The sequence below is a fragment of the Caretta caretta genome, chromosome 6 (assembly GCF_965140235.1).
Source record: "Caretta caretta isolate rCarCar2 chromosome 6, rCarCar1.hap1, whole genome shotgun sequence".
Classification (NCBI taxonomy): Eukaryota; Metazoa; Chordata; order Testudines; family Cheloniidae; genus Caretta; species Caretta caretta.
The window spans coordinates 126403207-126428520 of NC_134211.1; the positions used below are offsets into that span (position 1 = coordinate 126403207).

A 25314-nucleotide genomic window follows, 5' to 3' on the forward strand; every position below is an offset into this window, starting at 1 on the left:
TCTGGTCTGTTTCAAAAGCTGCAGGAAGGGACTTTATTCCCAGACCAAAAAATAACAGTCAGGGATGTTGAAATTCCTATAGTTATCCTTGGGGACCCAGCCTACCCCTTAATGCCATGGCTCATGAAGCCATACACAGGCAGCCTGGACAGTAGTCAGGAGCTGTTCAACTAGAGGCTGAGCAAGTGCAGAATGGTGGTAGAATGTGCATTTGGACGTTTAAAAGCGTGCTGGCGCAGTTTACTGACTCGGTTAGACCTCAGCGAAACCAATATTCCCACTGTTATTACTGCTTGCTGTGTGCTCCACAATATCTGTGAGAGTAAGGGGGAGACGTTTATGGCGGGGTGGGAGGTTGAGGCAAATTGCCTGGCCGCTGGTTACGCGCAGCCAGACCCCAAGGCGGTTAGAGCACAGGAGGGCGTGGTGCGCATCAGAGAAGCTTTGAAAACCAGTTTCATGATTGGCCAGGCTATGGTGTGAAAATTCTGTTTGTTTCTCCTTGATGAAACCCCCCGCCCCTTGGTTCAGTCTACTTCCCTGTAAGCTAACCACCCTCCCCTCCTCCCTTCAGTCACCACTTGCAGAGGCAATAAAGTTATTGTTGCTTCACATTTATGCATTCTTTATTAATTCATCACACAAATAGGGGGATAACTGCCAAGGTAGCCCGGGAGGGGTGGTGGAAGAGAGACGCACTGGGTGGGGTGGTGGAGGAGGGAAGGACAAGGCCACACAGCACTTTAAAACTTATTGAATGCCAGCCTTCTGTTGCTTGGGCAATTCTCTGGGGTGGAGTGGCTGGGTGGCTGGAGGCTATGGAACTTGGGGAGGAGGGCAGTTGGTTACACAGGGGCTGTAGAGGCGGTCTGTGCTCCAGCTGCCTTTCCTGCAACTCATCCATATGCTGGAGCATATTAGTTTGATCCTCCAGCAGCCTCAGCATTGAATCCTGCCTCCTCTCATCACGTTGCCGCCACCTTTCAGCTTCAGCCTCTCTTCAGCCCGCCGCCTCTCCTCCCGGTCATTTTGTGCTTTCCTGCACTCTGACATTGTCTGCCTCCACGCATTCGTCTGTGCTCTGTCAGTGTGGGAGGACAGCATGAGCTCAGAGAACATTTCATCACGAGTGCGTTTTTTTCGCCTTCTAATCTTTGCTAGCCTCTGGGAAGGAGAAGATCCTGTGCTTCTTGAAACACATGCAGCTGGTGGAGATAAAAAAGGGACAGTGGTATTTAAAAAGACCCATTTTATAGAACAATGGGTACACTCTTTCATGGTAAACCTTGCTGTTAACATTACATGCATAGCACATGTGCTTTCGTTCCAAGGTTGCATTTTGCCTCCCCCCCACCACGTGGCTAGCCCCTCCTCTCTCCCCGTGGCTAACAGCAGGGAACATTTCTGTTCAGCCACAGGCAAACAGCCCAGCAGGAACGGGCACCTCTGAATGTCCCCTTAAGAAAAGCACCCTATTTCAACCAGGTGACCATGAATGATATCACTCTCCTGAGGATAACACAGAGAGATAAAGAATGGATGTTGTTTGAACACCAGCAAACATACGCTGCAATGCTTTGTTCTACAATGATTCCCACGTACGTGCTACTGGCCTGGAGTGGTAAAGTGTCCTACCATGGTGGACAGAATAAGGCTGCCCTCCCCAGAAACCTTTGGCAAAGGCTTTGGGAGTACATCCAGGAGAGCCGTGAATGCCAGGGCAAATTAATCATTAAACATGCTTGCTTTTAAACCATGCATAGTGTTTTAAAAGGTACACTCACCAGAGGTCCCTTCTCCGCCTGGCGGGTTTGGGAGGCAGCCTTGGGTGGGTTCAGGGGGTACTATCTCCAGGTCCAGGGTGAGAAACAGTTCCTGGCTGTCGGGGAAACCGGTTTCTCCACTTGCCTGCTGTGAGCTATCTACAACCTCCTCATCATCGTCTTCCTCATCCCCAAAAGCTGCTTCCGTGTTGCCTCCATCTCCATTGAAGGAGTCAAACAACATGGCTGGGGTAGTGGTGGCTGAACCCCCTAAAATGGCATGCAGCTCATTATAGAAGCGGCATGTTTTGGGCTCAAACCTGGAGCGGCCCTTCGCCTCTCTGGTTTTCTGATAGGCTTGCCTCAGCTCCTTAAGTTTCACGCGGCACTGCTTCGGGTCCCTGTTATGGCCTCTATCCTTCATGCCCTGGGAGATTTTGACAAATGTTTTGGCGTTTTGAAAACTGGAATGGAGTTCTGATAGCACGGATTCCTCTCCCCATACAGCGATCAGATCGCGTACCTCCCGTTCGGTCCATACTGGAGCTCTTTTGCGATTCTGGGACTCCATTGTGGTCACCTCTGCTGATGAGCTCTGCATGGTCACCTCTGCTGATGAGCTCTGCACTCACCTGCAGCTTGCCAGGGCTTAAATAGAGACTGGGAGTGGCTAAGTCATTATGCAAGTTAGCCTATTTCCCCTTGTTTTTTCCTACCCCCCCCCCCCCGACGTTCTGGTTAAACTTGAATTTAAACTTGGAGAGTGGTCAGTTTGGATGAGCTATTGCCAGCAGGAGAGTGAGTTTGTGTGTGTGTGCGCCCCGGGGCGGGGAGGCACGGGTGAGAGAGCCTGGATTTGTGCTGAAATGGCCCACCTTGATTACCATGCACATTGTAGGGAGAGTGGTCACTTTGGATGAGCTATTACCAGCAGGAGAGTGAGTTTGTGTGTGTGGTTTTTGGAGGGGGGTGAGGGAGTGAGAGAACTTGGATTTGTGCAGGAAATGGCCCACCTTGATTATCATACACATTGTGAAGAGAGCGGTCACTTTGGATGGGCTATTACCAGCAGGAGAGTGAGTTTGTGTGTGGGGGGGCAGAGGGTGAGAAAACCTGGATTTGTGCTGGAAATGGCCCAACTTGATGATCACTTTAGATAAGCTATTACCAGCAGGAGAGTGGGGTGGGAGGAGGTATTGTTTCATGGTCTCTGTGTGTATATAATGTCTTCTGCAGTTTCCACGGTATGCATCCGATGAAGTGAGCTGTAGCTCACGAAAGCTCATGCTCAAATAAATTGGTTAGTCTCTAAGGTGTCACAAGTATTCCTTTTCTTTTTGCGAAGACAGACTAACACGGCTGTTACTCTGAAACCAAACAGGAAACTGAAATTCAAAAGTTTGCGGGCCTTTTCCTGTCTACCTGGCCAGTGCATCTGAGTTGAGAGCGCTGTCCAGAGCGGTCACAATGAAGCACTCTGGGATAGTTCCCAGAGGCCAATACCGTCTAATTGCGTCCACAGTACCCCAAATTCGACCCGGCAAGGCCGATTTCAGCGCTAATCCCCTTGTCGGGGGTGGAGTAAGGAAATCGATTTTAAGAGCCCTTTCAGTTGAAAAAAAGGGCTTCATCGTGTGGATGGGTGCAGGGTTAAATCGATTTAACACTGCTAAATTCGACCTCAACTCCTAGTGTAGACCAGGGATAAGAAGGTGAAACATGAAGCAATAAAGTTTAGAAGCTGCTGCTTAGAAAATATACTGTATGGAGCAATCCTGCAAGTGTCTGACTTGTATGATTTGGAATGATGAAACAATGCTGCAGCCTTACACAAAATAGTAGGCATATTAGAAGATCTTTATGCATACAAAAATTACAACTAATAAGTTTAAAAAAAACCCAAACCTTTATGGTTAAGCTGAAATAGTAAAAATAACTTAAGTTGCTATATCTTGTAATATAGGTGGCACAAGTAGCAATGCCTATAGTTAAGGTTGCATGATACTTCCCATTATATAAGACTCTATTTTCAGTTGCTTATAATTTTGCCCAACTTTAAGCATTTGGTTGAAATGTTAAGCAGGAATGTTCTGTGCTGAGTGCCTCTGGCTAACTTTTTTTGCTGCAATTTAAAAAAACAAGATTCAACTATTTTTTATCAGTGAAAGTTGAAATTTCTTGTTTTCATTTTCTTGTTTTCCCTTCACAGATCCTAATTTTGTTCGCACGTTCCTTACTACCTACCGCTCCTTTTGTAAACCACAGGAATTGCTGAGCTTGTTGATTGAAAGGTAAACAACAAACATTTCTTTTGAAGACACTGGGGTGTTTCAGTTTAGATTACTTGCTCCTTCTCTTCTGATGATTGCAGTGCAATCATAGAGTATCAGGGTTGGAAGGGACCTCAGGAGGTCATCTAGTCCAACCCCCCTGCTCAAAGCAGGACCAATCTACAATTTTTGCCCCAGATCTCTAAATGGTCCCCTCAAAGATTGAACTCACAACCCTGGCATTTGCAGGCCAATGCTCAAACCATGTCTTTGATGTCTAAGCTTTAGACCCTGATCCTGTAAATACGTAAAGCACATTATTAAAATTAGGCACGTGCAGGGCTGGATTAAGACCATCCAGGGTTCTAGGTGCGCCATGACATGGGGCCACCGTGGCTTCACCTCAACAACTCCCCCATCTTGGAGTGCCAGAGGCAGGGGGCATCATTCTTCTGCCAAACAGAGGCACTGGTCCTGTCCTGTCATTCTCTTCTTTCCCCTAGGAGCAACAGCAGGGGTCCCTTTTTTCATGGAGAGGCCAGGATGGTAATAGGGCAGCCCGATTCTTAATCCAGCACAAGGAAGGTATACACATGGGAGGGTGGGGCCTGCTGCAATTTTTTCCATCTGCCATACATAGTCCTCTGCTAGAGTGGTGATAGTGGATCTTGGCATTAACATCTGTGTAGATGTCACACCTTTCAAGGCTGTTGTTTTAAATTGTTTGCAGACATCACAGCATAGATTACACTTGGGTCACCTTTTCAAGCTTCTCTTTGCTTGCAGCCATGTAGACTAAAAACTTGCATGATTTTCTGAAAAATGAAAGCGGATGTCTACTGTCCTCTGTTGTGTGACTCTGAGAAATGGGGCCCCAAGCACAGGTCTGTGCCTCCTTGGTACAACAGTTCCTCCACCCTCAGTGTTATGCAGTGTGCTGTGCTGTGGTTGCTTACCTCTGTCCCCGTGGTGAAGCTGTCTCTGTGAAGCTTTATTGGGATCCTTTGAAATGAAAGATGCTACATCAGTTTCACTACAATAATATAACTGCACTGTCTTTTTGGTCTGTGTTTGTACAACACCTAGCACAATGGGTCCTGGTCCATGACTGAGGGCTCCTCGGTGCTGGGGGGATACAAATAAATCATAATAGTACTGGCAGCACAATGCTTGTGCTTGAAACAGCACTGCCGTTATTAACACTTATTTTCAGCCACAATTTTAAACTGAAACTTCATGCCTGTTTGTGCTGAGACTACATTTTTGAAAGTTTGATCCATTTGGCTATTTTTGAAGTACATTGCCTGTCTTCCGGGGCACAAGAATTAAAAATAAAGATGGTAAAAAAACAAGGCATGTGCTTGTATTCTCCTCCTCCTCCCTTTGTCTTTTTGCATTTCTAATATAAGCTTTTTTGGATCATGGGCCAATGTGTTTGCAGTACGATAATGGTCCCATCCTGAGCAAGGCTTCTGGGCGCTACACTGCTACCAAACAACGATGATAAAAATTACTGTTATGAACTGTATAGCCCCATAAACATACACAGGGCTTTTAAAGCTATATAGAGGATATGATCCCTACCAAAAGGAGCTTGCAGTCTAACACAGGGTATGGAACTTCTCAGGTAACACAGTGTGCAGAGAAATCAGTAGGGTGACAATAATTTAGGAGGGATTCATGGATGAAATGAAATGACCAATTAAAATGAATGATACAGCTTGACAAGACCAAAAGGGAATAGTGGAGAGAGGGAGGCTAAGAGATGAATTGAGATGTAGATGTGGATTGTATTTTGTAGGACCTTGAAGATAAAGATCTTTAATTTGTTGGCTAGTGTCAGGACACAAATGAAGGGCAATGAAATTATAAGCTTTGAAAAGATCATTACTGCATTCCTTAACTTTTCATCAATGCACCAAAGGTGTGGCTTTTAAGATAGTCTTGAAGTAAATCAAACCTGGAATTAGAGCAGCATATACCCACTCATGCGTTGCTCAGGAGTTTTCACCTTACTTAAACCATTTTAATTATGTTTTTACTTAGTTGATTTTATTTAAAAAGGTTTTGTTCAATAACCAGCTTTGTGCTTTTGTTCATAGGTTTGAAATCCCAGAGCCTGAGCCTACTGAAGCAGATAGGTTGGCAATAGAGAAAGGAGAGCAGCCAATCAGTGCAGACCTGAAAAGATTTCGCAAGGAATATGTCCAGCCAGTACAACTCAGGTTTGGGTGCCTTTATATTTCCTGCATTAGATCCAAATTTTAGTTCAGTGTGTGTATCCTGTTTCTGACGACACAATTTACGGTGAAGAGTGGTATCAAGTCTTAAGTTGTTAGTGTGGCGAGGCTATGGACAATGATAATCCAAAGACACGTTATGATTTAGTCATTTAGGGTTTTGTTGGTTGTTACAATCTTATGTCTGTTCCATGCTGCTCACACCTGAAAACTGAAAGCCCTACAGAAAGCCTGTTGCTCATTGTGTTAAAGTGGGTGCAGGTGAGGTATGTGCAATTAAAATTACTCCTCTTCTATTGAATGACTGTTCTTATAGGTTATAACCACAAAGGCCGCCTAAGCTGGTAATCCTCTTTCCTTTCATTCTTCAGTTCCATTGTTTTTTTCACTCCCTGTTCCAGCCCAGTTGATGTATTTGTACACAGGTAGCTTCTCATAGCTGCGTAGTTCTCTGCAGCACTATTGATCACCGTAACTGGCCTGAGAAGAATTGGTTTCCCTCTGAAGTCTAATCTGTAGGAATGTTTACGGTAATACTTCAGAGAGAAGTTGCTGTTTCTCCATTAGTACTTCCAGTCACTCAAGTGCTGTGGAGTCTGCCAGGCTATTTAACAATAATAAATTGAATTGGGAGCTACTTTAAGGCTCTTAATTCAGCCTTTTAAGGTTAACACTTTAAAGAACTAAAGCTGCATTTAAGATTTATCCTGTTGGTGAATGCCTTGTTCATCTTGCCCGTCTGGTGGTAAGCAGCTTACCAATGTACACCCTGATTAGGCATGGTGCTTTTAGAGTGTGGATCCCTAACTTTGTTTGCTATTAAAATAACCTTTTTACATTTGTTTGTCAAGAGTTCATGCAATTTATTTTTCTACTTTGATAAGTCATTTGTAATAGAAAATGAAATAGTGTGGGAAATTTATAAGCAGTTTCTTGCTACTGACTTCTGTAAAATCATTTTTGTGACTTATTGCTTTCTTTCATGGCTTGATGAACTGTTTGGAGTTAGTTTGTCGTCCTTCTTTATGAGCCCGGATTTCTATCTGTTCAGATAGAAATCCAGTTTTTATTGAAAGAATTTCTGGTGCCCTACCTTTCAGCAGTACTTAGTTGCCTGAATGGCTACTTTTGTCTGCTTCTTATACAAGCCACATTGGGGATATGAAATACCCTTAAGAGTGGTTTTAACAGAAAGTGATCCAAGGGCCCTAGACTGCCACATAAACAGCATTTAGGCTTTGTGGGGAGGGGCAGTTTAAAACAGCCATTTACTCTCTTGTGGCTTATTGTTAAAATTTTGTTCTTGGGAGAAATTAGAATTGTCTGTGGCTTCTAATAGCTTGAAACTGAATTGTCTACTGGGATTCAAAAGAGAAACCAGTTGGATGAGGTAATATATTTTATGGACCAACTTATTTTGGTGAAAGAGAGAAGCTGTCAAGCTTACACAGAGCTCTTCTTCACATCTCGGACCAGTATGGCTACAACAACACTGCCTAAGCTGTAGTAAAGCTGTCCTTAACCTCTTTGATAAACAAACGAATTGCTCTACTCAGCAGTTAATGTCACTTTTTTCCCCATCTGTAGTTAGCGGACTAATTTAAAAAAAAAATTACATTGAACTCTCCTAAGTCATCAGTGTCTTTGTCACCTTCAGGTTGGACTATTTCACTGTTCTGCTTGGGACTTTACTTGAAGTGGTAGCTTCAGGTAGCATGGAATGCCTGGCTTTCCTATTAATTGGAATGGGCCAGCATGAGGAGATTACATCCATGCTGTGTGTGAGGTGTGGTCTGCTTTGGGTGTAGTTCAAGGTTTTAGTTCTAATACATCCATCCCTTTATGGTGCTGAATTTGGTAGTTTTAGGGAGTGCATGTTTTCTGTATGCAAACTGATAACTGCTGGAATCAGCTGAGATGTTTTGTTGACAACGTCTACCTGAAATTCTTAAATGGAGGTAAGTTGATTTTGGTGGAGGGTCCTCAGCTACGGCACCTGCTTTTTCTGGTCCCTTAGCAGCGCTTGAGTTTATTGACTTTCAGAGAATGGTGCAAAGTGCACCTTTAATCTGGGCCACTACAAGTTATGGTCTTATAGAGTGGTATGGAGAGAGATTTGTTTGTGTGGGTTGATATGGACAGTTTTAATTTGTCATGCATCTAGATAACAAAGCAGTAGGCCCAAATAAATCAAATAGAGTTTGAGGCATCAGCTCAGGGTTTGTTTTTTTTTGCGTGAAGGAGAGGCGAGAAAAGCAAAGTTTCTCATCCTAAGAGTTCAAAGGACAAGTGTAATCATATTTTGGTTCTAAGGGTTAATTTGATGCTTAATGTTTAAGAAAGTAGAGAGAAGGCAGGTGAAAACTTGTATTTCCTGATCTTAAGAGAAAAAAGTGGATCTTGTACTGTTCCTTTCCTTTCATGTGAATAAAAGGGTATAAAAAATTTCTATTACTATTTTTACAACACTGACTTTTGATATATCAGCTTTTAAAATGAAAAATGTAAATCGGAAAGAGAAACCATTAGAAAACCTATGCCTTTTTATAAATGGTAAATGTTAACTAGCTTTTTCACTTGAGAAATTTGCTAATGATATAAGAATGTTGGATTTTACTTTATTCTTTTGTTAAGTGGACTACTAACTGTAGTCTGTAACCTATCATTTAAATCAGCTTCTGTACCAAATGACTGGAGGATAGCTAATGTGACACCAATTTTTTAAAAGGGCTCCAGAGGTGACCCCGGCAGTTACAGGCCAGTAAGCCTGACTTCAGTACCGGGCAAACTGGTTGAAACTATAGTAAAGAACAAAATTGTCAGACACATAGATGAACATAATTTGTTGGGGAATAGTCAACATGGTTTTTGTAAAGGGAAATCATGCCTCACCAATCTACTAGAATTCTTTGAGGGGGGTCAGCAAGCATGTGAACAAGGGGGATCCAGTGGATATAGTGTATTTAGATGTTCAGAAAGCCTTTGACAGGGTCCCTCACCAAAGGCTATTAAGCAAAGTAGGCAGTCATGGGATAAGGGGGAAGGTCCTCTCATGGATTGGTAACTGGTTAAAAGATAGGAAACAAGGGGTAGGACTAAATGGTCAGTTTTCAGAATGGAGAGAGGTAAATAGTGGTGTCGTCCAGTGGTCTGTACTGGATCCAGTCTAATTCAGCATATTCATAAATGATCTGGAAAAGGGGGTAAACAGTGAGGTGGCAAAATTTGCAGATGATACAAAACTACTCAAAATAGTTAAGTCCCAGGCAGACTGCGAAGAGCTACAAAAGGATGTCACAAAACTGGGTGACTGGACAACAAAATGGCAGCTGAAATTCAATGTTTATAAATGCAAAGTGATGCACATTGGAAAACATAATCCCAACTATACATATAAAATGATGGGGTCTAAATTAGCTGTTACTGCTTAAGAAAAAGGTCTTGGAGTCATTGTGGATAGTTCTCTGAAAACATCCACTCAATGTACAGTGGCAGTCAAAAGAGGGAACAGAATGTTGGGAATCATTAAGAAAGGGATAGTTAAGACGACAGAAAATATCATACTGTCTCTATATAAATCCATGGTACGCCCACATCTTGAATACTGTGTGCAGATATCATTGCCCCATCTCAAAAAAGATATATTGGAATTGGAAAAGTTTCAGAAAAGGGCAAAAAAAAAATTATTAGGGGTATGGAGCATCTGCCATATGAGGAGAGATTAATAAGACTGGGACTTTTGAGCTTGGAAAAAAGACGACTAAAGGAGGATATGATAGAGGTCTGTAAAATCATGACTGGTGTGGAGAAAGTAAATAAAGACGTATTATTTACTCCTTTTCATAACACAAGAATTAGGGGTCACCAAATGAAATTAATAGGCAGCAGGTTTAAAATAAACGGAAGTATTTTTTTCACACAACATACAGTCAACCTGTGGAACTCCTTGCCAGAGGATGTTGTGCAGGCCAAGACTATAACAGGGTTCAAAAAAGAACTAGATGAATTCATGGAGCACAGGTCCATCAATCGCTATTGGCCAGGATGGGCAGGGATGGTGTCCCTAGCATCTGTTTGCCAGAAGCTGGGAATGGGCGACAGGGGATGGAGCACTTGATGATTACCTGTTCTGTTTGTTCCCTCTGGGGCACCTATCGGAAGTGGGCTAGATGGACCTTTGGTCTGACTCAGTATGGCCGTTCTTATGGTTTACTCTTTCGGATACACTTACGTTAATCCCTCGTCTTTTTAAATAAAACTATGATTGTTAAGGCTGCAAAGTTACATTCTCAAAATTCCAGGATTACCAAAGTTAAGGTTTCACACTCATTTCTGACTCCAACCTGTTGTGCAGATGCATTGCGATGGTCCTTAATTACATGATTGCATACTGTAACTTCTGCAGAACCCATGCTTCATCAATGTGCAGGTTGGCTGGACTTGAGGGTTCATAAAAATTAAAAAGATGATTTTTTTCCTCCCTCTCCTCCCCCCCTTATTTTTTAGGATATTAAATGTTTTTCGACACTGGGTAGAACATCATTTTTATGATTTTGAAAGAGATTTGGAGTTGCTCGACAGACTGGAGACATTTATTTCAAGTGTAAGAGGTACAGTAACTGTTACAATCCATTTGTTCTTTTTACTTTCTAATACATTCTGGGGGTCTAATCCTGCCATCTCTTACATACATGAGTAACTTTACTCACATGAACAGTTCTTTTTACTCCAGTTGAAGTCAAATCTCACATGCATAGACATTGCAAGATTAAGTCAGAAACCTAAATAATTTCAGACATTACTATGTTGTTCTATTAAAGCTTATTTAGTAGTAAATATTTAAGGTTGTCCTTGTCTGAAACCAGTATGGTCTCTCTCGAATTCAAAACAACTTTAGGCTTGGAAGGATTAGTTTTTTTTATTGGCAGATATCAATTTCCTCAGACATACAAACCAACGAAAAAATATTTCCATTGATGATGATCGAAATTTACAGATAGGCAAGAAAAATGGTACTTGAGATTATATTAGAGTTTGATTTAAGTATCTTTACTTTATATATTTTGACAAGATATTGACAATTTGTGTTTTAATGGTATAAAACAAACTCTTTGAATGTGTGTCTATTGCGATCAATTGTCTGACTCCCCCATAATTTCCTGAAACTGTAAACATTTGAATTGATAAAAATTGGAAAAAGACTTAACACCCATAATTTTGCACAGTGATACTAATTTAAATAAATAAAAATAAACCGGTATAATCTGTCTAATTTTTAAAATTGAATTCTGCCTCTTCCCCACTTTAAGTTCCTAGAGAAAATCTTTCCTCAGGGAGAGGAGAAAATTTCTTCCCTGTTGGAACACTGATCCTTTCCCATTTTACTATCCTTGTCCTGAAGACCCTGCACAACAACCATTACTCTTCCAGAAGAGGAGAGCTGAACAATATAAAAACCTTTTAGCTTCAGTTAGTGTTACTTCCTGTAGGTCTTGTAGTTAAGGCTGCAAGTCTGTCACTAAGGCCACAGATGCCGTAACTTTCTGGGACCTCCATGACTTCTGCAGCAGCTAGTGCGACTGGCCCAGGGGCCACTTGAGCAGCTCAGGCAGCCTCTGGGTGGGCTGCACCGGCCACTGCTGGGGCAATCTTGGGCCACTGTGGTGCCCCTTCCCCCACCCCAGCAGCAGCAGGAGTTTCGGTGTGGGAGGGGGCTCAGGGCTGCGGGGGTGAGGGCTCCGGCAGTGCTAACCTCAGGGGGTTCCCCAGAAGTGGTGACATGTCCCTCCCTCGCATCTTAGGCAGAGGTGTGGCCAGGCGGCTCGGTATGCTGCCTCCTCCCACAGGCATTGCATCCACAGCTCGAGGCAGAGGCAATGCGTGGAGCCCTCAGGCCGCGCCTCCGCCTAGAAGCTGAGGGACATGTCGCTGCGCAGAGCCAGGTAAGGAGCCTGCTAGCCCTGTCATACACACACACGCCAGCAGCAGTGGGGGGGTCCCAGGCTACGCACCACCAACCTTCCCCCTCCCCAGAGGCACCCCTGGGCCACCCCCCCAGAACACCCAAGATTTAGTGAGGGGTATAAAGTACAAGTCTTGGACAGGTCACGGGCCGTGAATTTTTCTTTACAGCCCATGACCTGTCCATGACTTTTACAAAAAATACCCGTGACTAAAATATAACCTTACTTATAGTTGAACACGGTGATAACATTCCCTAAAGCAGTGGCCCTCAACCTTTCCAGACTACTGTACCCCTTTCAGGAGTCCAATTTGTCTTGTGTACCCCCAAGTTTCACTTCATTTAAAAACTACTTGCTTACAAAATCAGACATAAAAATACAAAAGCGTCACAGCACGCTATTACTGAGAAATTGCTTACTTTCTCATTTTTACCTTATAATTATAAAATAAATTGATTGAAATATAAATGTACTTAAATTTCAGTATATCATGTATAGAGCAGTATGAACAAGTAATTGTATGAAATTTTAGTTTGTACTAGGGCTGTCAAGCATTTAAAAAAATTAATCGCAATTCATTGCACGATTAATTGCTCTGTTAAATAATAATAGGATACCATTTATTTAAATAGTTTTGGATTTTTTTACATTTTCAAACATTGATTTCACTTACAATACAGAATACAAAGTGTACGGTGCTCACTTTATTTTTTATTACAAATATTTTCACTGTAAAAAACAAAAGAAATAGTATTTTTCAATCCACCTAATACAAGCACAGTAGTGCAATCTCTTTATCATGAAATATGAACTTAAAAATGTAGAATTATGTACCCAAAAAACCTGCATTCAAAAATAAAACAATGTAAAACTTTAGTGCCTGCAAGTTCACTCAGTCCTACTTCTTGTTCAGGCAATTGCTAAGACAAACAAGTTTGTTTACATTTGCAGGAGATAATGCTGACCGCTTCTTGTTTCCAATGTCACCTGAAAGTGAGAACAGGCGTTCTCATGGCACTGTTATAGCCGGCGTTGCAAGATATTTTCGTGCCAGATGCACTAAAGATTCATATGTCCCTACATACTTCAACCATCATTCCAGGGGACACGCATCCATGCTGATGACAGGTTCTGCTCAATAACAGTTCAAAGCAGTGTGGACCGACGCATGTTCATTTTCATTATCTGAGTCAGATGCCACCAGCAGCAGGTTGATTTTCTTTTTTTGGTGATTCGGGTTCTGTAGTTTCCACATCAGAGTGTTGCTCTTTTAAGACTTCTGGAAGCATGCGCCACACCTCATCCTTCTCAGATTTTGGAAGGCACTTCAGATTCTTAAACCTTGGGCCGAGTGCTGTAGCTATCTTTAGAAATCTCACACTGGTACCTTCTTTGTGTTTCGTCAAATCTGCCGTGAAAGTGTTCTTAAAACGAACAATGTGCTGGGTCATGATCCGAGACTGCTATAGCATGAAATATATGGCAGAATGCTGGTAAATCAGAGTGGGAGACATACAATTCTCCACTAAGGAGTTTTGTCACAAATTTAATTAATGCATTATTTTTTTAATGAGCATCATCAGCACGGAAGCATGTCCTCTGGAATGGTAGCCAAAGCATGAAGGGGCATACGATTGTTTAGCATATCTGGCATGTAAAGACCTTGCAGTGATGGCTACAAAAGTGCCATGCCAATACCTGTTCTCACTTTCTGGCAACATTGTAAATAGGAAGTGGGCAGCATTATCTCCTGTAAATGTAAACAAACTCATTTGTCTGAGCGATTGGCTGAACAAGAAGTAGGATGGAGGGGACCTGTAGGCTCTAAAGTTTTACATTGTTTTGTTTTGAGTGCAGTTATATAACAAAAAAATCTACATTTGTAAGTTGCACTTTCACGATAAAGAGATTGCACTATGGTACTTGTATCAGATGAATTGAAAAATACTATTTCTTTTGTTTGCCATTTTTACAGTGCAAATATTTGTAATAACAATATAAAGTGAGCATTGTCTACTTTGTATATTGTGTTGTAATTGAAATCAATATATTTGAAAAGGTAGAAAAACATTCAAAAATGTTTAATAAATTTCAGTTGGTATTCTATTGTTTAACAGTTCAGCTAAAACTGCCGTTAATCGCTTTTAATTTTTTTGAGTTAATCGCGTGAGTTAACTGCAATTAATCAACAGCCCTAGTTTGTACTGACTTTGCTAGTGCTTTTTATGTAACCTGTTGTAAAACTAGGCAAATATCTAGATGAGTTGATATATCCCCAGGAAGACCTCTGCAAATCCCCAGGGGCGTATGTATCCATGGTTGAGAACCACTGCCCTAAAGACATGAGCAAACTCCCTTTGCAGTCCACTTGGAGAGTAACATTGATGTCAGCTGAATCTAGATGACTTCTTGGCAATGCCTGGATGTCACTTTTAGGTTACCAAATTAGCCATCCTTTAATACAATTTTGAGTTACAAATTTAAAAAACAGTTGTTGATCTCCTGTTGGGTTGATAGTCACTGTGTAAGATTTTCCTGATTAAAGATAGACTATTTTTGGCCAGTTCCTTGAAGGGATTTTGGTTTGAAATCCCTGATCTAAAGACTCACTGGGTCCCAGGACGTGTTTTATGTACTCTACATTTATTAAACAATCTTAGTGTTCAAAAGTAAACATTTATAAAAGTTTATTTTTTCAAGTCTTTATGCTGCAGAGTTGTTAACAGGCCACTTCACCTTGAGTGGTCTCTTATAATAGGTGTTAAATACTTATGCTAAACAGTCTTGTAGTTAGCTGCCAGACTGAGGGCTTGTCACCACTTACCAGTGGATCCACGCTGCGGCAATGGATCCGCTGGGAGTTGATTTCGCAGGTCTAGTGAAGACCCGCTAAATCGACCGCAGATCACTCTGCCATTGATTCCGTTACTCCACCGGAATGAGAAGAATCATAGAATATCAGGGTTGGAAGGGACCTCAGGAGGTCATCTAGTCCAACCCCCTGCTCAAAGCAGGACCAATCCCCAATTAAATCATCCCAGCCAGGGCTTTGTCAAGCCTGACCTTAAAAACTTCTAAGGAAGGAGATTCTACCACCTCCCTAGGTAACGCATTCCAGTGTTTCACCACCCTCCTAGTGAAAAAGTTTTTCCTACTATCCAACCTAAACCTCCCCCACTGCAACTTGAGACCATTACTCCTTGTCCTGTCCTCTTCTACCACTGAGAATAGTCTAGAACCATCCTCTCTGGAACCACCTCTCAGGTAGTTGAAAGCAGCTATCAAATCCCCCCTCATTCTTCTCTTCTGCAGACTAAACAATCCCAGTTCCCTCAGCCTCTCCTCATAAGTCATGTGTTCCAGACCCCTAATCATTTTTGTTGCCCTTTGCTGGACTCTCTCCAATTTATCCACATCCTTCTTGTAGTGTGGGGCCCAAAACTGGACACAGTACTCCAGATGAGGCCTCACCAATGTCGAATAGAGGGGAACGATCACGTCCCTCAGTCTGCTCGCTATGCCCCTACTTATACATCCCAAAATGCCATTGGCCTTCTTGGCAATAAGGGCACACTGCTGACTCATATCCAGCTTCTCGTCCACTGTCACCCCAGGTCCTTTTCCGCAGAACTGCTGCCTAGCCATTCGGTCCCTAGTCTGTAGCTGTGCATTGGGTTCTTCCAACCTAAGTGCAGGACCCTGCACTTATCCTTATTGAACCTCATCAGATTTCTTTTGGCCCAATCCTCCAATTTGTCTAGGTCTTTCTGTATCCTGTCCCTCCCCTCCAGCGTATCTACCACTCCTCCCAGTTTAGTATCATCTGCAAATTTGCTGAGAGTGCAATCCACACCATCCTCCAGATCATTTATGAAGATATTGAACAAAACCGGCCCCAGGACTGACCCTTGGGGCACTCCACTTGATACTGGCTGCCAACTGGACATGGAGCCATTGATCACTACCCGTTGAGCCCGACAATCTAGCCAGCTTTCTACTCACCTTATAGTGCATTCATCCAGCCCATACTTCTTAAGGGGAGTTGACAGGAGAGTGTCTTCTGTTGACATAGCGTAGTGTGGACACCGTGGTAAGTAGATCTAAGCTACGTCGATTTGAGTTACATTAGTAGCGTAACTCAAATTGCTTAGCTTAGATCGACTTTCCTCTGTTGTGTAGACCTGCCCTGAGAATCTGTCTACACTTAAAATGCTGCAGTGACACCTCTGTAACGGTTCAGTGAAGATGCTACCTACACCGACAGGAGGGATTCTCCTATTGGCATAGGTAATCCATCTCTCCAAGAGGCAGTAGCTATTCTCCCATCAACCTACTGCTGTCTAGATTAGGAAATTAGGTCAGTTTAAATGCATCTTTCAGGAATCTGGATTTTTCACACCCTGGTTGTACTGATCTAATTTCCTAGTGTAGACCAGACCTGAGTACCTTTCCCAGACCTGAAGAGGAGCTCTGTGTAGCTCAAAAGCTTGTCTCTGTCACCAGCAGAAGTTGACCCAATAAAAGATTTTACCTCACCCACCATGTCTCTCTAATCAACTAACACAATATATTGGAAAGTCATCATACAACTAAAAACTGTAAACTTGAACAAGTAGGGCCAGACTCTCAAAATTCAACACAAAACAGATGCACCCAAAAATCTGCAGTCTTTGTGCCCGTATTTGCATACGGAAATGGGTAACTGCGCACCTAACTTCTTTGCACATGCAGTTTCCTGATTTGCATACACAAATGTAGCCTTTGGTGGTGCACAAATTGTTTGTTAAAGAAAATAATTTGGCCCATGAACCTGAATTTTTTCTATCCCATTCTATAAAATTTAAACAAATTTGTTAATCTTTTCTTTAGGTACTGAATGCTATCCTTATTTCACATCATTCTACTAGTTAACAAGCAGAAGTGTACATCTAACAAAATTATCATTTGAAAAAGCTGTTAAACCATTAATATGAACGTTTTTAATGTTGTTTTTTACAGGCAAATCCATGAAGAAGTGGGTAGAATCCATTGCTAAAATTATCAAAAGAAAAAAACAATGTCAAGCAAATGGAATTAGTCATAACATTACCTTTGAGAGCCAGCCTCCCCCAATTGAATGGCATATTTGCCATCTTGGACAGTTTGAGATGGACCTGATGACACTACACCCAATAGAAATTGCTCGTCAGCTAACACTTCTAGAATCTGATCTCTACAGGTAGTTATTCAAAAAATGTGTGTGTTCCTTAGTTAGCTAGTTTTTTGTTAGCTCCATAAGTCACACTGTTTGCACTAGTCAGAAGCATGAATTTCCTTTTCTGACAGGAGAAAACTAGCAGGATTAATATGGAAATCTAAAAGTATGTTCCTTTTATTTGTAAAAATAAAAAAAGGGCTCGTTGCCATATGTAATCCCATTTTACGGGTTTGTAATGGGAAATGATAATGCTCTCTGCAGTCACTTTTAATACCTCCCCTATATTTGACTTTCATTTGTAATTGAAATGTTGAGTTAATCAAATTGCATTCAGTTTTAGCAAGAAAAAAATCTTTAATTTGTAGAATCAGCCTGAAGTATATTCTTCTCTTTTATGATATGCCAAGTAAGGTTTGCTCACCTTCTGTCGTATACCAAAGTGTTTATCCATCAACATATTAGACTTGTGTCAACATAACCAGACTTGTACAGTAAATAATTAGGACACTAAAATGCTGTAGTGAGTAGACAACACTAAAACATAACTGGGACATAATATGTGAATTCTCAAAATAAAAGTTTGGGGGTATCTTATAAAAAATGCTTGTAGCATTCTAAAAATAACTTTATTCTCTAGGGGCCCTCATAAAAACTAAGGTATTTAAACTGGGATTTTTGAAAGGTTTGCATGCTACAATGGCAGAAGGATTTCTAATAAAATATTTCTTTTTGCACATCAGGCTTTTATAGGGTTTGTTGATCCCCATTTCAGCAACACATTACTCATGTTTACCCATTAGATAACGAGAAGTTTTCTTTGTTCAGGATGCTTATTTCTTCCTTCAGAAGACAAAACTGAGTCCTTAGTAATTTTCTAATCTGAAAATACACCACTGATGTTCTTTTAACAGAGACTGGCGTTTTCCAGAGTCCATTAGTGTGCGTGTTGAAATACCAGTCCAGTGATTATTTTGAATGACTGTTCCATAATGGATTATATTGAATAATCTGTACCAAATGTCATGTCACAAGTAAGGGGAAGAAATATGTAATAAGTCTTCTACTGCAAACATGGAACACATGAACATTAAGTATCAAACATTCCTTTGCCTCATACTTAACATTTTCTTTCAATAGGGCAGTGCAGCCGTCTGAACTTGTTGGGAGTGTGTGGACTAAAGAAGATAAGGAAATTAACTCCCCAAATCTATTAAAAATGATTCGGCACACTACAAATCTTACTCTTTGGTTTGAAAAGTAAGTACTGGGGATGTTAACGTACTGCCATGGAATCAAGTTGAAGTTCAGGGATCGCTCAGGTTTTCTTACAGTTTAAAGGAGATTACTTTATTTTGAATTATAAAATAGTTGTTGTGTATTCCAGTAATCACTACCTTAGTTAAGCGTTGATTTTGTGCTTGGCACAGTACAGGACAAAACCAAAAATCTGCAAGGCAGCCTCCTCCTTTTAAGTTTTAAACTGCCTATTTCGGTGAAAACACTGAGAAGCGTAGGGTAATGGTCTTCATTTTGAACTCCTGTTCTTTATGATGACTAAACAGTAGATTTCAGTGCCTAGCAACGTGAATTTTTTAATTCCAATATTTCCTAATACCACGTTTCTTGACTAGGTGCATTGTGGAAACAGAGAATTTTGAGGAGCGAGTGGCTGTGTTAAGTAGGATAATCGAAATCCTACAGGTTTTTCAAGAGTTGAATAATTTCAATGGTGTGTTGGAGATAGTCAGTGCGATGAATTCTGTGTCAGTGTACAGACTAGATCATACATTTGAGGTAAGTCTTCTGAGTGACTTGTGCATCCTTCTTAAGAGACTAACCAGAATCAAGAAAAACAAATCCTATACCATTTTTTTTTTGCATAAACAGTTATTTTACAGTTATTTACTTTATAAGTGTAATGTGAAACAATCGTGAGGAATGTTATCATAAGTAGCATATTAAGGGTCCTGGGTGCCACAGTGGATTTGTAATGGCATCTGGAGTCTTTCACCTGTAGCTTGCCAGCTTAAATCCAGCACAGTAATGATTGAATGTCATAACTAAGGCTAAGATTTTGTCACGGATACTTTAGTAAAAGTCACAGACAGGTCACGGGCAAAACAGAAAAATTCATGGAAGCCGTGGCCTGTCCCTAACTTTTACTAAAAATATCCCAGACAAAATGGGGATCAGCGGATCCCCATACTACTTCATGCGGGGCAGCTGCAGGAACTAGGTGCTGTCTGTAGCAGCTGGTGGCTGCGGGGTACCACCTGCAGCTCCAGGCATCCCCCACTGCCTGCTTGGGCTGGGAGCTCGGGGTTCCCCACCACCCACGGGGACCAGGAGCTGCCACAGCAGCAGGGAGCTCAGGAGTTTCCCCGCTGCCTCCTGCTGGGAGCTCAGGGTTCCCCACAGTGCCATCCCCGGTGGCAGGGAGCTGGAGGAGTCCCCTGCTGCCCCGGGTGGCAGAGAACTCGGGGGTTTCTCCCACCGCTGCCCGTGGTGGTAGAGAGCTGGGGGTTTGCTGCTGCCTCCCGCCACGAGCTGGGGGGTTCCCCCGCTGTCCCAGGAGGCAGGGAGCTGGGGGGTCCCTACTAGGAGCTTGGGAACTATGGCCGATGGGAGCTATGGGAGGCGGCGCCTGTAAACAGAGGCAGCGTGTGCTTGCAGAGCCACCTAGCTGCACCTCGTCCAGGAGCAGCAGGGACAGGGAGCCACCGGAGATGAGCGCCCCCTCACATGCCCAAACCCAAACTCCCTCCCAGAGTCCCTGCCCTGCAGCACTTCATACCCCTGCCCTGCACTCCACTACCCCACCCCACCCTGCACTTCAAAGCTCTCCCTCTGAATGAACCGGCATTTTTTATTTACCAGCACCCCGTTTCCCTGGCATACCGGTTATAAACTTTTACTGTACCTTGAATGCTGTCTGGGAGCTGCAGAATTCCAGCTAGCGGGCAGGGAAGAGAAACTGTCAGAGGTGTGGGTGACCCCTTTCTTCTTTTGCTGACCAAGGATGATCCATGCATAGGTTTGAACATTTACAGAGAGTTTAATGCTCAGGAAAGAACTTAAGCACGTACTTAAGAACATTGCTATCAAGGAACGCAGTTTTTAAGCTTTGCTTTCCCAAATGGGGATGCTTTCCTGTGTTTTGGTCAGAGTAAGTGTACAAGAATCGGAGGCCAGTTTTAGCAGATTCTGGAGAAAAGTTTAAACATTGGGGAACATTGGTGGGTTTAGGAGGAAAAAATGTAAATGGTTACTTTTTCACTGAAAATGAGTGTTCAGTAAACTAATAAATTCCACCGAAATAGACTATTGAAGTTCAGAAGACAGTTTTGCACAGTAAGGATGGAGTCTGTGTTGTATGTAGAAAAATATTTTTACTAGTATCAGTGCTAGATGCTCATAACTAAATTTGATTTGTTTAGATTTGAAATAAGTCATACTTAAAACAGTTGGGATTATTTTTGTAAATTGATGGAAGTGAAGTGAAAATAACGGTCTGTATTTACAGTAGTTTGACACTTCCACGTGATGCCTCTTAGGGCTATGTATACACTACAGAGTTTATGCTGGAATAGTCCCCTGGTACAGAAGCAGCATATGCTGACAAACTTTTTTTTTTGCTGGTAGACAACATTAGCTATGTTGGCAGAAGCCCCCTTTTGTCAGCATAGCTGCGTCTCCACTGGGGGTTTCATCGGCAAGTTTTAAGCCATAGAGTCAGGGACAGTTGATGTAGTAGTACATTGGAAACCATTTAAAAACACTTAAATTCAAATATTGTGAGAAACAAGGTTTTGTTAATTTATAGATAGATAATACAAGTATGAAGGTACCATATTTTCACTAACCAAACCATGCAAAAGACACATTGTTGCTTTGTTTCCTCTTCAATAAATTAGGCGTTACAGGAGAGAAAAAAGAAAGTTTTGGATGAAGCAGTAGAGCTAAGTCAAGATCACTTTAAGAAATACCTAGCTAAACTCAAGTCAATCAACCCACCCTGTGTGCCTTTCTTTGGTAAGTTACACTACGGGGTTGGAGATAAGGTTCTTGATGTTGGCTTTCTTTTAACGTTAAAATGAGCAGCAAATTAAGATGTCGCAAATGCTTTGAGTTTTTTTAAGGTATTACATTCTGTACTCTGAAGAATTGTCTTTGTGATATGCATAACTTTTGATTTATTAGATTTTTAACATTAGTGTTTGTGAATAGTTAAAATCAGTAACCTCAGTTACACAGTGTTTGCATTTTGTGTAAATATTAAATGTTTGTTGTTCTCTTGGTACACTATAAAATTTGTGTGTTTTCAAGAACAATTTTGTAGAGGCTGTGATTACTGCTTTTTTTGCTAGTTATTTGCCTCAGAAGCTTTAGTATTCCTTTGCAATATATTTTCTATAAATTTGGTTTTCATGGATATAGCTGTTGTATGCAGACTCAAGTTCCAATGAAAATAAAATAGGGTTTCTCTTCAACTTTAATTTTATCTCACATTCTTGACACTGTTCCTTTCTGGGTGACCTAAGCATGCTGGCATATGACCTACGGACCATGACCTCAGTATAAGCAGATAAAACTTGTTCCTTCTATAATATATTTAGTTTTCAGAGAGAATGCATAGCTTATTTCCTCTTTCTGATTAATTCAGTATTGGTGCATTGAAGGAAATGATTTGCTCTCTTTTTATGGTGAGGATTTCTTTGCTGGCATTTATCAGAAAAAATGAAAACAGGAGTTGGGATGAAATGTGAAAATCAAAATTCTTTTTTTATATATATATATATACTAGGAATCTATCTAACAAATATTCTGAAGACAGAAGAAGGGAATCCAGACTTTCTTAAAAGACAAGGGAAAGAGTTAATCAACTTCAGTAAGAGGAGAAAAGTGGCTGAAATTACAGGCGAAATTCAGCAGTATCAAAACCAACCTTACTGTTTACGGATAGAACCAGAAATACGGGTAATCAAAACAAATACAATAGGCGTATACTTTATGTATGTGCGTGCATGTATGTGTATACATATAAAAAAAAAAAGATATGTAGCAGATACTCTACTGATATTCTTGCTAGGGTAGTGGTAGATGTGGGGGTGATTGCCTTAATATCACAATAACCATAATTGGCAAAGAAAAGAGGGTGCACCAAAGCATACGTTAATTCCAAATCCTTAATGTAGTTCATCACATATATCTCATCTGCTCACTACTATACAACAGATACTCCTTGTTTTTGCTATTGCTATACTTCTCTAGCTGGAGGGGGTGAATAGGATTAGAGCAAGAGGAAGAAAAGAGTTATAAAACAATATGAATATATGATGAGAAACTAACAGTTTCTGTGAAGAAAAACTGTGCTGGTGTGATATATTAGAATCCTTTGTATGTATCCAATTAATCCAAAACTCATTTGACAAGGTTTCTGACAAGAGGCTACTAAAGTTAAATAGTCATAGGGCAAGTAGTTATGGATTTGAAAGTAAATGAAGGAAAACAATAAGTAGGAATAAATGGTCATCTTTCAACTGGCAAAAGGTGAACAATAGTTTTCTCTAGGCTCTTAACTACGAGCAGTCTGTAATATATTCATGAATTGTAAAGGGGGTGAACAGTTAAGTGGCACGATTTGCAGATGACACAGAATTAGATTAGCCTCACAATCGATAATATTGAAGAACACCAGAAAGACTTAAAGCAAGGTGAATGGGCAATGTGATACCAGATTAAATTATTGTTGTCATATGTAAGGCAATGCTTGTTGGAAAGAATAATTTAAACTACTTATACTCAGTGATGGGTTGTTAAGTAACTGTAACCACTCAGTTAATTAATTGTAACCTCCTCAGCTCTTTTGTGGGCAATTCAATAAATATGTCTGCTCAGTTTACAGCACCAGTCAAAGAAGCAACACAGTGTTAGGCTGCATAAGGAATGAGAACAATACTGAAAATATCAAAATGCCATTATTTAAATCAACAATATGCTCTCACCTGAAATAATGTGTGCGGTTCTGGTCACTCCAAAAGCTGCAGCTGAGTGACAGCATTCTTTGTATTGTGCTGTTCATTATTGAGAACAATTCTGGAAAATGGTTAAGTGATTTTAAAATTTTGAAGAGGAGCATTGGAATATTTTGAAAACAAATCAAGAAAAGACAGAAATATAGTAATCGTAAGTTATAGGTTATAAGTACTGATGATGGTAAAAAAAAAAAAAAGAATGTGTTTGAAAATGAAGGAACTGGGAGATCTTGGTGACTGCATTGAGATACTTGGTAAATCATCTACATAACTACAAGCATTTTACAGAATATTGTTACATTTAAAATAACGCAGTTCGTGTGATTTTAAATAATTCCTTTAGTCAGTAAATTTTATCAGACTAGGCAGGATTCAATTTTTATAATTTTGACAGATAATATTGATGTTTATTTTAAGCCTTTTTTAGACTTTTATCTTTTTAAATTTTCACAGTTGCAGGAAAATATGGGTGGAGTGTCAGAATAGGTGAGGTCAGACAAAAATTATGTCATGAAAGCTGCTGAGATTCAAAAAGTTAAGTTTATAACCCTTAAAACACAAATTGTCAATGTTACATGTCAAAATATACAAAATAAATATCCTCAAATCAAACTCTTTAAGTTTGCAAGCAGCGTTTTTCCTACTCTGCCTGTATGTAAATTTTCAAAAAGAAAAGGAGTACTTGTAGCACCTTAGAGACTAACCAATTTATTTGAGCATGAGCTTTCGTGAGCTACAGCTCACTTCATCAGATGTAAATTTTGATTATCATCAATGGAAATATTTTGTGTTGGTTTGTGTGTGTGTGTGTGAGTGTGCTGAAATTGACATTTACTGGTAAAATTCTAATCCTTCCAAGCCTAATTATCATTAACTTGTATGTTTTTTACTGTCATTTGCGTCAGGACTTGTTGGTGTATTTTTCCAGGAATGAGTTAACAGTAGTATAAACGCTGCATGCAGCCAGTGAAATGTTAAGATTTCATTGAACAGTTTTGTATTTTCTATATATACATATGTTAAGATCATATAAAATTATTTATTGAAACTTGTTTACCTCATTTTAGCGGTTCTTTGAAAATCTCAATCCTATGGGAAATTCACCAGAAAAAGAGTTTACAGACTACTTGTTCAACAAATCATTAGAAATTGAACCTCGAAACTGCAAGCAGCCACCTAGATTTGTAAGTCTTTTTCTTGTAATTTTTTAAAGTATTTTAAATCTACTAATACTTTAATAAAGGAATATGAATATTACTATTAATAATGTATGTTTACTTCCTTTGAAATTATAGATGTTTCTTGCGTTTTTGTCACAAGACTTTTTATTCCAAAACTGTTAAATTTTTTTGTTTTAGAGATAATTTTAGTTCCTAAAAATACACATCTTTTGGCTTTATAGGCAAATTGTGTTTTTACAATAAAATATTGGAAAGAATAGCTTTAAAAGTTTGATTTTTATGCTGTGTAGTTCTTCTCTTTAGAACTTGTAAAATGGCTTGATAGCATTATGAGACGCTTTTCATTTCAGAATGTGGAAAAACGTGCATAAAATAAAAGGGAGAGACCTTTGTAAGAGCATTTTGAAATAAATGTTAATTGGTATATTTTTCTCTGACATTCAGAGGAATATTTTCAAAAATAAAGTTCACTTTCAGAGCTAAATGGAAATACTCTTCACTTTAGTGCTGAACTGAAATATACTATGCAATTTAAAATGAGGTACAATCTTCTTGTAAAGCCAGATAGTGTTGATTAGTTTGTCATTTTAATTAACATTTTATTTTTAAAATAACAGCTGCTGAAGCGTGAAGTGATTTTTCACAATGATATTTTGCCTCATAGA

General features: G+C 40.4%; 1 protein-coding gene across 1 annotated transcript in view; it reads left to right on the forward strand.

Moving 5' to 3' along the window:
- Window positions 1-25314, forward strand: part of SOS2 (SOS Ras/Rho guanine nucleotide exchange factor 2) — a 115116-nt gene that overhangs the window by 76576 nt on the left and 13226 nt on the right. The window contains exons 11-19 of the mRNA XM_048852831.2: window positions 3973-4054; window positions 6136-6258; window positions 10780-10883; window positions 17235-17454; window positions 18571-18690; window positions 19065-19227; window positions 21348-21465; window positions 22238-22410; window positions 24536-24652. Coding sequence (XP_048708788.1) covers window positions 3973-4054; window positions 6136-6258; window positions 10780-10883; window positions 17235-17454; window positions 18571-18690; window positions 19065-19227; window positions 21348-21465; window positions 22238-22410; window positions 24536-24652 — 1220 coding nt within the window. The remainder of the gene's footprint in view (window positions 1-3972; window positions 4055-6135; window positions 6259-10779; window positions 10884-17234; window positions 17455-18570; window positions 18691-19064; window positions 19228-21347; window positions 21466-22237; window positions 22411-24535; window positions 24653-25314) is intronic.